General features: G+C 38.1%; 2 protein-coding genes across 3 annotated transcripts; one reads left to right on the top strand and one right to left on the bottom strand.

The window, feature by feature from the left end:
* Positions 1-1,802: 1,802 nt before the first annotated feature.
* On the top strand, positions 1,803-8,216 carry LOC133719850 (phosphatidylinositol 4-phosphate 5-kinase 9). 2 transcript variants are annotated; one of them, XM_062146037.1, is made up of 9 exons: positions 1,803-1,980; positions 2,978-4,315; positions 4,853-5,020; positions 5,432-5,597; positions 6,230-6,340; positions 6,592-6,779; positions 7,065-7,222; positions 7,332-7,497; positions 7,682-8,216. In XM_062146037.1, the coding sequence occupies exons 2-9, from the start codon at positions 3,060-3,062 to the stop codon at positions 7,959-7,961; spliced, it is 2,493 nt and encodes an 830-aa protein (XP_062002021.1). In that variant the 5' UTR covers positions 1,803-1,980; positions 2,978-3,059; the 3' UTR covers positions 7,962-8,216. The 2 variants fall into 2 exon arrangements, with proteins under 2 accessions (XP_062002021.1, XP_062002022.1); XM_062146038.1 differs by lacking the exon at positions 1,803-1,980 and adding an exon at positions 2,258-2,507.
* A 41-nt stretch (positions 8,217-8,257) lies between these two features.
* On the bottom strand, positions 8,258-10,750 carry LOC133719851 (uncharacterized). Its single transcript, XM_062146039.1, has 7 exons — positions 10,431-10,750; positions 10,179-10,348; positions 9,930-10,006; positions 9,782-9,847; positions 9,549-9,623; positions 9,388-9,462; positions 8,258-8,999 (listed from the first exon to the last, which is right to left on the bottom strand). Exons 1-7 carry the CDS (start codon positions 10,580-10,582, stop codon positions 8,568-8,570), a joined length of 1,047 nt encoding a protein of 348 aa, XP_062002023.1. The 5' UTR covers positions 10,583-10,750; the 3' UTR covers positions 8,258-8,567.
* Positions 10,751-12,609: the final 1,859 nt, after the last annotated feature.

Raw genomic sequence — 12,609 nt, 5'->3', positions numbered from 1 at the left:
AGGGGGCTAGCTCACCCAACCCTGTTAATTAAGGTCAAACCCTAGGGTTGGAAAATAGGTTTTCATCATCTAACTGTTAATTAAGTCCCTAATTAAAAAAAGCCTTAAACTTGCACCATTAAGGTAAGTCAAGAACGGCAATTGGATTCTTGGAAGGAACGCCCTACCTACCTCATTATTTCTAAATAGAGTAATGGTGTGGCTCACGTCTTGACTCAGGAAGCCTTTGAATGATGATTTTATCTGATTTTCATATATTCCTCTGTCTGTGGAGGTTATATTAATCTCTGATTATAATGATTCCTAATTAATGAATTAGTCTTTTATTTCCCTCAGAAAAAACAAAAAAAATTTCCCATTATAAAAATCTTGCTCACTAGTTCTTGAATTTTCCTCTTCTTATTTATAAAAATACGCATCATCCTTAATATCTCAATGCTTTCTTCTCTGGTATTTTAGTATTAACAGAATAACAGGGGCGGTGCTACCGTGCTAGAATAATATGTCTATGGGGGCCATAAGTACGTACAAACAGAAGTATAGGAATTAAACACAATAATATTCAAAACCTATATAGGAGCCAAATGCTTTCTAACTTATTCATGCATAATATGTCGAGGGGTGATCAAATACTAATCAATAAGAAGGTGCTTTGAAACTTATTAGTCAAGTTGACCTTTGTTTATACACCACAGTGTATGTAAAGGTTGCTTTATGTGTGAGAATATCTAAACCTATGTGATTTAATTGGTTTAACCTACATTAAGATTTGGATTATGAATGTGCCACTTGCTAGCCTCCACTTACCCTAGTGTCATTAATCTAAGTCACATCTTTATTAGTCATAGGCCACTACTAGCATGTTATAATGAATAATAGGGTTAATAGAGGTGAAAGTTTTACATTGGATACTTGATAACCAAATTATTTTTTTTTTTTTTTTTTTTGGCAAATGATAACCAAATTATTTGATGCTAAAACTGACAGCGATCAAACAGTAGTTTTAGTTATGAAAAATGACTGTTAACACCGGTGAATTGCACCTACTTCTTCTTTATTGATAATTTTTTATTTATGTTGTTGTCTTCTTCTTCTATTCCATATTTTGATTAGAATTCTGACTTTGAAGTGGATTTTCATTACCACATTAGAGATAGAGGAGATATAACTTGATTCTTTCTCAAATAAAGAGAATCAATCCATAATTTTACATGATTTGTAGTCAACACAGATGATTTCTTGATTTTATGATGCATGAAAGAGGTATAGAGGTTACTAAATACAAGAATAGTGCTTAAAATTAAGAGTTCATGGTTTATATTAGTTTCAGTTCATGGTATTCAAGGCCACACCGATCCCAACCGACTCGCACCGATGATACGCACACCTTAATAGATATTTTTACTTTTCATGTTTCAATTTGTTAAAGAACATATATAATTTTTATTACAATTACATGCTTAAATTCCCATAGCAAACAATAAAGTTTCCTTTTTTTTTTTTTTTTTCTTGGCCTAACGGTGAGCAAGTCTCAAACAATTAATACTCATTATAAACTGGAGTAATGCAGAACAAAACAAAAAAAATACACGCAATTGTAGTACTAAATATAGCATATAACTTTTTGTTGAGTGATGAGTAGCGTGCAAGACATAACTTTACTTTTTTACCCTCGCACACAATTTTTACGTTTAATTTTTCACCCTTAATTACAAACATTGAACGTGGGTATTCTCGACATTGAACGCCACCGTCGTATATATAATCGGGACGATATTAGCGTTATATTTCCGTTTCGGGTACCCAGTATTAAATATGGTAAGAGTGCGTCTGTAGCTACAAACGACTTTGGGATTCGCAATACCAATTGGTCATCATCATCTCCAGCTCAAAACACAGAAACAGAGAACACCAAAGCCTCAAACTTCAAAGTCCAAAGACCAACCCTTCTTACGTTCAACTCTTCTCCCATTTTCCCAGGTACCCTTTTTCTCACTTTCTCTCTCTTTCTGTCTGTGTGTGTTTTTCTTGTCTGCAAAAGTTTGAGGATGGAACATGGGTTTTTTTTTTAGCTTTGGGTCAAGTTTGTCTCATAGTGGGATTTGCTTTTGTTCAAGTTTGCTTTTTTTTGGCTATGGATTCTGAAGCTGAAATCAGCTTGGCTGCTTTTGGAAATCAGAAAGTCAACTTGAAAAAAAAAAGCACTAGGCTTTTGCTTCAGAAGAAAGCTGAAGAGCCACTAGTTGAAGTATATTAATTTCTGATGAGCTTTCGTTTTAGAAAGAAATGAATGGGGGGTATGAATGTGGACTCCCCATCTGTCTGATTTTGTTTTAAAGAGAGAAAGAATCTGAATGTATGAGGAACTATGAGAATATTGTAGCTATAATATTTGACTGAACGTGTGGTGATTTGGAGGCTTCAGACTATGCATTTTCGGTCTTGTTTTGTATGATATATTCTGCAGATATTGCTGGTTCTGTATTGTTTGGGATCCCATATTTTGGGTATGTTAAAAAATGCAGTTTGAGATTTTGGAAACTACTACTTGCCCTGTTTTTCTTCTGGTTAGAAAGATTGAAATTTCATCTCTTTTGGTTATATTTTAGTGGCGTTAAATCCTTTGTTGTATTAGATCTACTTTTTTTTTTTTCTTTCTAAGCAGTTTTAGCAAAAAGAAATGGAAAGAAAGAAAGGTGTCTGGTTTAATTGTTGTGCATTTGTGTCAGTGCTCATGCTCTTCTTTTCCCCAATTATAAGTTTTGGTTGCATATACTGATGTTTACTGGATCAAATAAGATTTCCCTTTTTGTTATATTCGTTTTTCAAAGTTTTTTATAGTGCACTTCGATTTTTCGTTTTCCTGCTAAGGCTCTTGATAACTGCCTTTGATAGAGTGTTTAATCTCTCTGCTGGTAGTAGATGAGAGGTCAAGGAGTTCCATTTATATTTACATCACTTTTATGACTTTTTACAGAATCCCATATTGTCATATGGCCTATGAGAGTTCTGGGGCAACTTTAATTGTATAAGGAATTGAAATCTTTGGGGCATTATGCATGTCTGTCCCTGCGGCCATTGACGATAACTTGAAAGGAGCACGATCTTTTGCAGAGAGAACAAGATCTCTTGATGTCATTTCAGACAAAGACAGAGAGTTCGTAATAAATAATGGTGAAGCTGCTCATAGTTCTGAACCTGCTGCATTTAGAGTCACAGAGCTCTTACTTCCAAATAGCGAAACATATGCCGGACCACTGCTTGGCAACATCCCCGAGGGTAGGGGAAAGTATCTGTGGTCAGATGGCTGCATATATGAGGGTGAGTGGAGACGGGGGATGAGACATGGAATTGGAAAAATATCATGGCCTTCAGGTGCTGTTTATGAGGGCGAATTTTCAGGTGGATATATGCATGGTGCAGGGACATACATTGGATCAGATAACTTGAATTACAAGGGGCGATGGCGGTTGAATCTGAAACATGGTTTGGGATATCAAGTTTATCCAAGTGGAGATATCTTTGAAGGCTCTTGGATCCAGGGATTGCCAGAAGGGCCAGGTAAGTATACATGGCTGCATGGAAATGTTTATGTAGGAAACATGAAAGGTGGGAAAATGTCAGGGAAAGGAACTCTCACTTGGATAAATGAGGACTCATTTGAAGGAAGCTGGCTGAATGGCATGATGCATGGATTTGGAGTATACACATGGAGTGATGGAGGCTTCTATGTTGGAACTTGGACTCGGGGCCTAAAGGATGGGAAAGGATCATTTTATCCAAGAGGCAGCAGACTTCCAGCAGTAGAAGAACTTTACCTCAATGCTTTGAGGAAAAGAGGGCTCTTGCCAGATTTAAGAAAGCAGAAGCTGCAAAACAAGTCACATATTCATCATGCTACTTCAGCAGATTTCGGAAATGTCAAGATCGGGGAGATCCAGGGATCTCATGCTGCTTCAGTTGATAAATTGTCTAAGAGAAATCTTTTGAATTTGGAACAATCTCATAATAGAAATGTTTCCTTAGAAAGGCGTTGGAGTCTTGAGGTATCTATAGAAAAAGTGATTGCACATGATTCATCACTAACTGAAGGTGGAGAAAATGATGCTGAGGCAAACATTCCAATCTTGGAACGAGAATATATGCAAGGTGTCTTAATCAGCGAGCTAGTAATAAATAATTCATTCTCATCATCGAATAGAAGAGCAAAGCGGAGACAAAAGAAACTAGCAAAAGTGGTTAAGAGACCTGGTGAAGCAATCATTAAAGGTCACAGAAGTTACGATCTAATGCTCAGTTTGCAGCTTGGTATCAGGTAGATTCATTTTACTTGAGTTCAATACAATTTTTATTATCAGTGACTTTTAATCTTTATCAGTTATTTTATCATCCAATGCTTTCTTCTTACTTAAATGAGATTGCTTGACTAATTCCTCCCTTCTGGTATGAGCAAATTATTATTAAGCAATACGATATGTGTCTATCCTTTCCTGCTGGATTTGGAACAAACATGACAGAGAAAAGAGACAAAGAAAAAGAATGTGTGTGTGTGTGTGTGTACACACACACACACACACACACACACACACACATATATATATATATATATATTTATGTAAGCGGAATGATTCAATGAGTAGTTTGAGAATCTAACAGGGTTATCCTTCACATTTGGTTCCCACCCACGCCTGTGGGGATATTACTGCCAGACATTTGATATATAGCTTGTGAAATTTGGAGAGTATTCTACAAATGATCCCAATCATTATAGCTGATGTTCATTACTCTTATCTCTTGTAAATTTATTTTGTTTGGAGGCCTTAATCTTGAATATGCATTAGAATATGGTCAGGTATACTGTTGGTAAGATTACACCAATACAAAGGAGAGAAGTTCGAGCATCGGATTTTGGTCCTCGGGCCAGTTTTTGGATGAATTTTCCGAAAGAAGGCTCCCAATTGACACCACCTCATCAGTCAGTAGATTTTAAGTGGAAAGACTACTGTCCAATGGTCTTCAGGTTAGTTATCATGTGTTGAACTTTGTCCTGTAGCTTATCTGTTTGTTTGATGCTTTTACAATAATATAGATATACATTTGTTCCAAATTCCATTACATTTTTGGGACCCCACAATTGGGATTATAATCATGAGCTACTTTTCTTTTGAAAAAAGATGAGAAGAAGAAAAATATTATTTACTTTATGATTAAATAGCATGCACACTGTATATATGTATAATCAACTTAACTAAGAGTCTAAGACCTAACCCTGACAAAGTTGTTGTATACTCCTGGACGTACATGTGTGTGTGTGTTTGGTTCAAGGCTATATAATGTGCTCAGCTGTTATGCAGATAATGTGCTGTCTATATTTTCCCATTACTTTATGGTAATGATGCAATGATCATGCCTTTTCTAAAACTCACTGTAGGAATTTAAGGGAGATGTTCAAAATTGATGCTGCCGACTACATGATGTCTATTTGTGGAAATGATGCTCTCAGAGAACTTTCTTCTCCTGGAAAAAGTGGTAGTGTCTTTTTCCTATCTCAAGATGATCGTTTCATGATTAAGACACTCAGGAAATCTGAAGTTCAGGTTTGTAATCACTGTTAGGCTTCTGCATGTACATTTTCTGTTGATGTAGATAAAAGACTAAATGCTCATGAAGTCTTGTTTTTTCTTCTAGTGAAGTTTCTGCACAAATTCACAGGAGAACCAGTAACTGCTTCCTTTGAGGCTTACTTGCATAAGCAAAGCACCATTTGTACATTTTATGATTTTGAACTCAATAAACAGAAAACCGAACTTTTGATGGAATTTTAGTTGTTTTAGACTTACCGGACATGTCAGTACTTAATTGCTAAGTTGTTAAATACCATTTGCTTGGTGCCTGATGTTTTCTGAGTTTCAATTCAAATAATATAGTGAAAGATCTTGTTGCCTTTTAATTTTTCTTCCTCCTAGCAAGGTTCTTGATAAATCTTATAGCGTCTATCCTTGGAGAACCAGGTTTGGTCATTATTACTACTGTGATGTCAAGAATGCCTGCTACTTGAGTTTGCTTATCTTTGTTATAACAGAATTTAGGTCAATATAGGTCATTCTATTTATTTTCTTTCTCAACAACCCATTTTAGTAGCAGAATTATGATAGATTGCTATAATTGAGGTTCTCCACTGTTTGTTTTAATCACCTAGAACAGTGGTAACCAGAGTTTTATTGTGTAGGTTCTTCTACGGATGCTTCCTAGTTATCATCATCATGTAAAGACATATGAAAACACCCTCATCACAAAATTCTTCGGCCTTCACAGGATTAAACCTTCAAGTGGTCAAAAGGTAATGGGGCACAGTGCCTTTAGATTCTTACGTGTTTCTATTTTAGACGTATGTTTCCATACTTACGATATCACAGTTGGATATTTTACAACCAAAAAATATCATTGGAAGTACCATACGCTTGAACCACCTTTTCCATTGGCCAAAAATTGAGTTTTTGTGTCGGTATTTTTTATGAATCCTTCCCTAAGAATGTGATTACTTGCTGTACTTTAAAGGCTGATATTTGTAAGATAATGTATGCTTTGCAGTTCCGGTTTGTAGTGATGGGAAACATGTTCTGCACAGAGTTAAGAATACATAGAAGATTTGATTTGAAAGGTTCATCCCTTGGGCGTTCTGCAGATAAGATTGAAATTGATGAAAACACCACGTTAAAGGACTTGGATTTAAACTACTGCTTTTATTTGGAACCTTCTTGGCGGGAGTCTTTATTGAAGTAAGTGGTAATTCGTTGTTACAATTAAAGTCTACAGGTGTATCTAGTGTTTTGTAAGCAGTAGTTCCTTGGTGTAAGAAGTTATCCATAAGCGCAGTATAGTTTTATTTGTAAAAATAATAACATGTAGTGAAGATTATTTCCAAGTGCCCAATTCAGCAACTCTTGTAAGAATATTAGGTAGTCATTGTTGGTCTTCTTAACTTGCACAATTTCTTAACATTAAATTCTAATTTGTCTTTAATATGTTGCTACTCGTATTCATTGTGATTTCTTAATATGCAGTCAAATTGAGACTGACAGCAAATTTCTGGAGGCACAACACATAATGGATTATAGCCTTCTCCTGGGTGTGCATTACCGAGCCCCTCAACATCTGCGGTCTCTCATGTCCTACAATACAAGCACTAGAGCTGATGGATTGGGAATGGTTGCAGAGGAAGGTCAATATCAAATAATGTTATTCTATGTGCATCTACAACATCCAGAGTTGCTTTCTCAATATGACTAAAGAGTAATTCTAAAATTTCGCTTTTTGTGTTTCAATGACAGAGGCTCTGGAGGACGAGATCTTCAACTACCCGCAAGGACTTGTCTTAATCCCGCGCGAAACAGATGATGGTAGTGTTGTTGCAGGCCCTCACATCAGAGGTAACCGACTGAGAGCATCATCTGCTGGTTACGAGGAAGTGGATCTTCTTTTACCTGGCACTGCAAGGTATGATATTGATGGTTTTGTCCTTGGAATACTGTCTTCATGCCTTCAAAGATGCCTAGATAATTTTGGCATTCCATGTCTATATAACCCCATGCAGAGATTCCTAGTGTCAATTGAATTTCTAGTATTATAGGTTACTCTTGCGGCATATGAATAACATCTTCTCTCTCGACTTAATAAGCAGACTCCAAGTTCAACTGGGTGTAAACATGCCATCAAGAGCAGAGCAGATTATGGAGAATCAGGGAGACGAGCAGATGTTTCATGGAGTGTATGATGTTGTGCTATATCTTGGGATCATTGATATATTGCAAGACTACAACATGGGCAAGAAGATTGAACATGCATACAAATCTCTTCAGTTTGATTCCTTATCCATCTCCGCTGTGGACCCTACATTCTACTCCCGACGCTTCTTGGAATTCATTCAGAAGGTCTTCCCTCCGAATGTTGCAACAAGTTAAGGTATCCAAGGCAGCAACAATACCCCATCTTGGAGTCATCTAAGAATCACAGTTCTTTGATGAGGCCACCTTTGCATGCCTTGTATGGATGGATGGAATGTGCATTTGGGAAAAGCATCATCTGTGTATTGGGATGAATCATCACAATTATTTGGTTAAATTGAACTTGTTTCTCTGCCTCTGGTTTTGTTACTGTTGCTTAGTATATGTATTTGAATCTCGTTTCCCAATTATCACATCATGTTCACTCATTAATCATTGACAAACCACCAACGAACTATTAGTGTACATAAAGATGGAGAAAATTTGTGTTCATATCAAATTAAGATACAGATTGACAAAGACCAATACATAATGCAAAAATGCATATGCAATATGTTCACATGAAATTGCAATCATACCAAAATCAGATAGTCACATGTTACGACTTTCAATATCTTTTCAATTTAAATCTTAACACAGGCGTTTACAAATGAAAAATGGGACACTGAACTTCTACACCCAAAGGAGTAATTAACATCAATCAGGTATAGCTCCACAGGTCTATCATCTCAAATTGTCATTTGTTGCAATGCTCTCTGCAATTCTGGAGGCAATGTGTTCCCGTTAGCCCATGCTAGGAGGTGGAGGAGGAGGACGAAGACCCTGGCCCTGCATCTGTTGTCCTTGGAAGCCTTGTGGTGGAGGTGGCATAGTCGGTGGTCTACCCATCTGGGTACCAGGAGTGAAATTCACCATTGTGTTATTGCCAACAGGAGGTGGAGGTGGGGCAGGTGGAGCCCCACCAGGAGGCATAGGCCTAGGGCCATTTACCATAGGAGGAGGTGGCAGTAAGGATCCAGGAATAGGTGGTGGAGCCCTAGGAGGGTTACCCATAGGTGCACCAGGCGCCATTCCTTGTGGAGGAGGAGGAGGTGGACCTTGGGGTGGTGGGGGTAGAGGCCTTGAAGGAACTCCAGGAGCACCTGTGCCATTGGCTGTTGGGGGAGGTTGAGGTTTGTTCGTCTCTGGTGGCTTAACTTTGAAATATAGCTGCAACTGCACATTGACATATCACAAATAGCATAATCAGAGGTAAACTCAACCAATAAAAGCATAATCAGAGGTAAACTCAACCAATAAAAGCATTACCATTAAACTAGAGGCCTAAAAGATTGCAAATTCTAGATTGATTCAGCTAGTAGGCTTTAAGTAGGTGTTTAGGGTTTAAGTAGGTGTCATCAATTCAGTTACAGTGACACTACATTGAGCACCAAGAGTTTTACTCACTTGTGGAAAAAAATAAGTTTTCTTAGATACACTCAACCTTTACACGATATACCAGAACAACCACACTAGCGCAAAGAGGAATATGCAGTGTCACTCAAGTGCATGAACCAAAAAAAAATATAAAAGGGATGACACAGTCGAGGATCATAGAACTAACCGTGAACATTTTGGAGTCTGGATCCCAATGTGAAAAGAACTTCGGAGTTGATTTGTCAATCTCTGTACTCGGAACCTGAAAAAGAAAAATACACGTATAAAACATTCAGGCCCCATAAGTAGAAACAATTGTAGAACCATCGCATTGACAACGAGAAATACCTTAAAAGCAATTATCTCGTATGGTTCGGCTGCAAACAGAAGATACTGGTATCTTTTCTCGAAGGGCTGGACCCTCTGTTCACGAAAAGGATCAGAATAATGCACTGACACACACTACTTAAGAAACAAAACACGCGCAACCCTAAATGAAGGTAAAAGGTCACAGAAAAAGGATAGTCTATTGCAAACACTTTTCGCACAACAATCTCAGATTAAATTTCATGGAACCTTACCTGCTCATAAGACGACATAAAACGATGCCTTGGCTTTGCATTATCTTCTATCTCAGGATACTCAATCTGCACGAAACAAATTGTCGGTAATAGTTAGGCCCCATCTATTAGCACACGAATGAGAAACACAGCCAAAAATAACACGCACCTGGAAGAGAAGAGACCTCTGCTTTGTCTCCCCATCAAACTGCTTGGTTACTCTATACCCCGGCCTACCAATTTTCACTGCAAGTAAACACAACAAAGTTTAGTGTCGAAATCGCAAAATTGGTCCATAAACCCTAACCCTAACCCTAACTCAAAAACAAACTTCCTAGTAATTACACAATCAACCTGAAATCCACTAAAGCAATTTAGACATGCCGTTCGACGAAATGTCTCTGAAGCAAATACGGACCTGTTTTGCGAACGGAGACTTTGCGCTTGTGGGGCTGGGGCTGAGCGGGAGCGTCCTTGGCCTCACGCGCGGCGCGCTTGGCGAGATTGGTCTGGTGGCGCTTTCCCTGTGTATGGGCCAAGTAGTTACCCTCATTGTTGTGCAAGGTCAAGCAAAGTTTACACTCATAGCTACAAAACCCCGGAAAGAACTGTGAGATTGAACGATTGAGATTCAAAGAGGAAGAGAGGAGAGGAGAGGAGGGGTGGGTACCTTCCGAGGTGGTTGCGCATGAAGTATGGATCTTTGGCGAGATCGATGGTCTCCAGGGCGAGTCGTCGGAGTCGCTCGCGGCGGTCGATGGCTTCGTTCTGGGCGGAGGCGGCGCCGCCGCTGCCGGGCTTGGAGCCCCACTCTCGGTCCATGTTTAGCTCAACGGGTTTTCGAAGATTTTGGGAGAAACTGAAATCTGAAGAAGAACTAAATCCCCAGAACCCAAACCCTCTGCTGATCTCTTATCAGTTATCACAACCACAATCCGAATGGTTTGGGGTTGAGAGGAAGTCCAACCCGGCCCACTTAATTTTTTTATTTTTATTTATTTAATAAACTCAAACTAAACCTTTTAAGCCCTCTCGACCTCTTTATGGACTTCAAACTCTTTCCTAGAAGAAGAAGAAGAAGAAGAAGAAAAAGGCACAGAAACTAGCATGTTCCAAACCCTAAGGTAATACTAGATCGCAAAGGATTCATTGTTGAATTCTTTGTTCTATAATCATTGATATTTTGTGTTTTAAGGTGGATAGAGAAATCACAAGTCACATTAATTAGTACAATCTTGAAGTTATTTCATAGTTCAGCACAGACTTTCACACCGTCATTTGATCAAAACCTTGCGAGACAACTAACAAAATCACTTTCTAACTAGAAGCCCCTTGAGTGTGAAGAATTCACAATTTTTCGATCTCTGTTTTTTAAACTTGCATTGCTTCTTTCGTCACATTGTCCTTCATATTGATCTTTAAATGTATATGACGAGCACATGAAAGTAGTGTGGGATGTCCATTCACCAAATTTTGTAAGTGCTAAGACCTTAATCGTCGTGTAGAATAATAACAATTTCATAAAATTTCACTTGAGAGAGTCGTCATTTTCATTTTAAGTTTTTTTTTTTCCCAAAAAAAAAATACCAACTATCAAAAACGAAATTTCGGAAGACCCAAACGGTCCTCATTACAAAGCGTAGCAATGAAAGGGGGAGCTATATTCCACCACACAAAATCATTATTCGACGTACCATAATGCGTCAGCAACATGATTCCCTTCATGAAATATATGAGATGAACGAAAATGCATCTGAGAAATACGGAACAAACAGTTTTTCCATTCTACCCGCAGTTGCCAAGGCACTAAAGAAGGAGACCGAATAAAATCAAGAATGATAGAAGAGTCAACTTCTAACCAAACATGCTTCCAATCTCTAACCCAAACTAGTTCAATTGCTTTGATCACCGCCATTACCTCTGCTGCAACTGAGCTAGGAATGTCCAAAGGCAAAAGCACCGAGGACAACACCTTTATAATCCCGGAAAATAGCACCATACCCACCACGACCCGATTCATGCTTCCAAGCTCCATCAGAATTGATCTCGATCCACCCCATAGAAGGAGGATGCCAATTAACTTCTATAATTCGTGGGGCACGACGCAACCGACATATCACCCCAAAACATTTCAGAATTCTAAGATCTTGAATCGAATTATTCATGCAGCCCGTAGCAATGCAACTAGCAGCTTGGATATGCCCAAAGATTAGTCTGCAAATCCCTACCACCGTGAAAGTTTTGTTATCATATTTGGTCTTACGTCATTTTAAGTATAAACTAACCATAACTAATCTAATAATCAGGATCTAATAGAACCCCGTTTGTTAAGTTTAGAAGAGATCGAAGAAGAAGAGTCGTCGATCGCTAACGAAGATGCTTTCTTATTGTTACATATCAGTTCTACTTTGCTCGAGTTTCATGAGGTTTGTGCTCCACATAAAAATTTATCGAAGTGTGACTGAATTTGTATTGGGAACTACTTTGTGCAATTGTACGTTAAATTCGCGTAGTCAAGCATATGATTCTTGCCCTTTCAAAAAAAAAAGAAGGCGAGTATAAATATTTTCCATTCTTTATTAAGAAGCTGTTAAGCCATTTCTAGCCCAATCTACATGGATGAATATGATTCTGATGACCTAGGCAGCCATATCTTCACCGCCAGATGAGATATTGAATGTACAAAACAGTAAGCGGAGGTAATCTTTCTTCTGTAATATATGTACGTAGCTCTACTATCATATACCTCTTCATAATACAAGTCTCTCTAATATGCAATGAGTATATGTATAGTTCATCTTCAGGTGGGTTGTCTACTTGTTCGGTTTGATGGCAATGGAGGTTGCCAT

The sequence above is a fragment of the Rosa rugosa genome, chromosome 7 (assembly GCF_958449725.1).
Source record: "Rosa rugosa chromosome 7, drRosRugo1.1, whole genome shotgun sequence".
NCBI classification, from domain to species: Eukaryota; Viridiplantae; Streptophyta; class Magnoliopsida; order Rosales; family Rosaceae; genus Rosa; species Rosa rugosa.
The sequence above is the reverse complement of the archived record's forward strand: the minus strand, read 5'-3'. Positions and strand labels throughout refer to the sequence as shown.

Bases quoted from the DNA above. Each gene is read 5' to 3' on its own strand.
- LOC133719850 (XM_062146037.1), top strand. From the start codon at position 3,060: ATGTCTGTCCCTGCGGCCATTGACGATAACTTGAAAGGAGCACGATCT. The intron at 5,598-6,229 runs GTTTGTAATCAC...TTTATTGTGTAG, and splicing joins TCAGGAAATCTGAAGTTCAG to GTTCTTCTACGGATGCTTCC. The intron at 6,341-6,591 runs GTAATGGGGCAC...TATGCTTTGCAG, and splicing joins AACCTTCAAGTGGTCAAAAG to TTCCGGTTTGTAGTGATGGG.
- LOC133719851 (XM_062146039.1), bottom strand. From the start codon at position 10,582: ATGGACCGAGAGTGGGGCTCCAAGCCCGGCAGCGGCGGCGCCGCCTCC. The intron at 10,349-10,430 runs GTACCCACCCCT...GGGGTTTTGTAG, and splicing joins ATGCGCAACCACCTCGGAAG to CTATGAGTGTAAACTTTGCT. The intron at 10,007-10,178 runs GTCCGTATTTGC...GTTTACTTGCAG, and splicing joins AGTCTCCGTTCGCAAAACAG to TGAAAATTGGTAGGCCGGGG.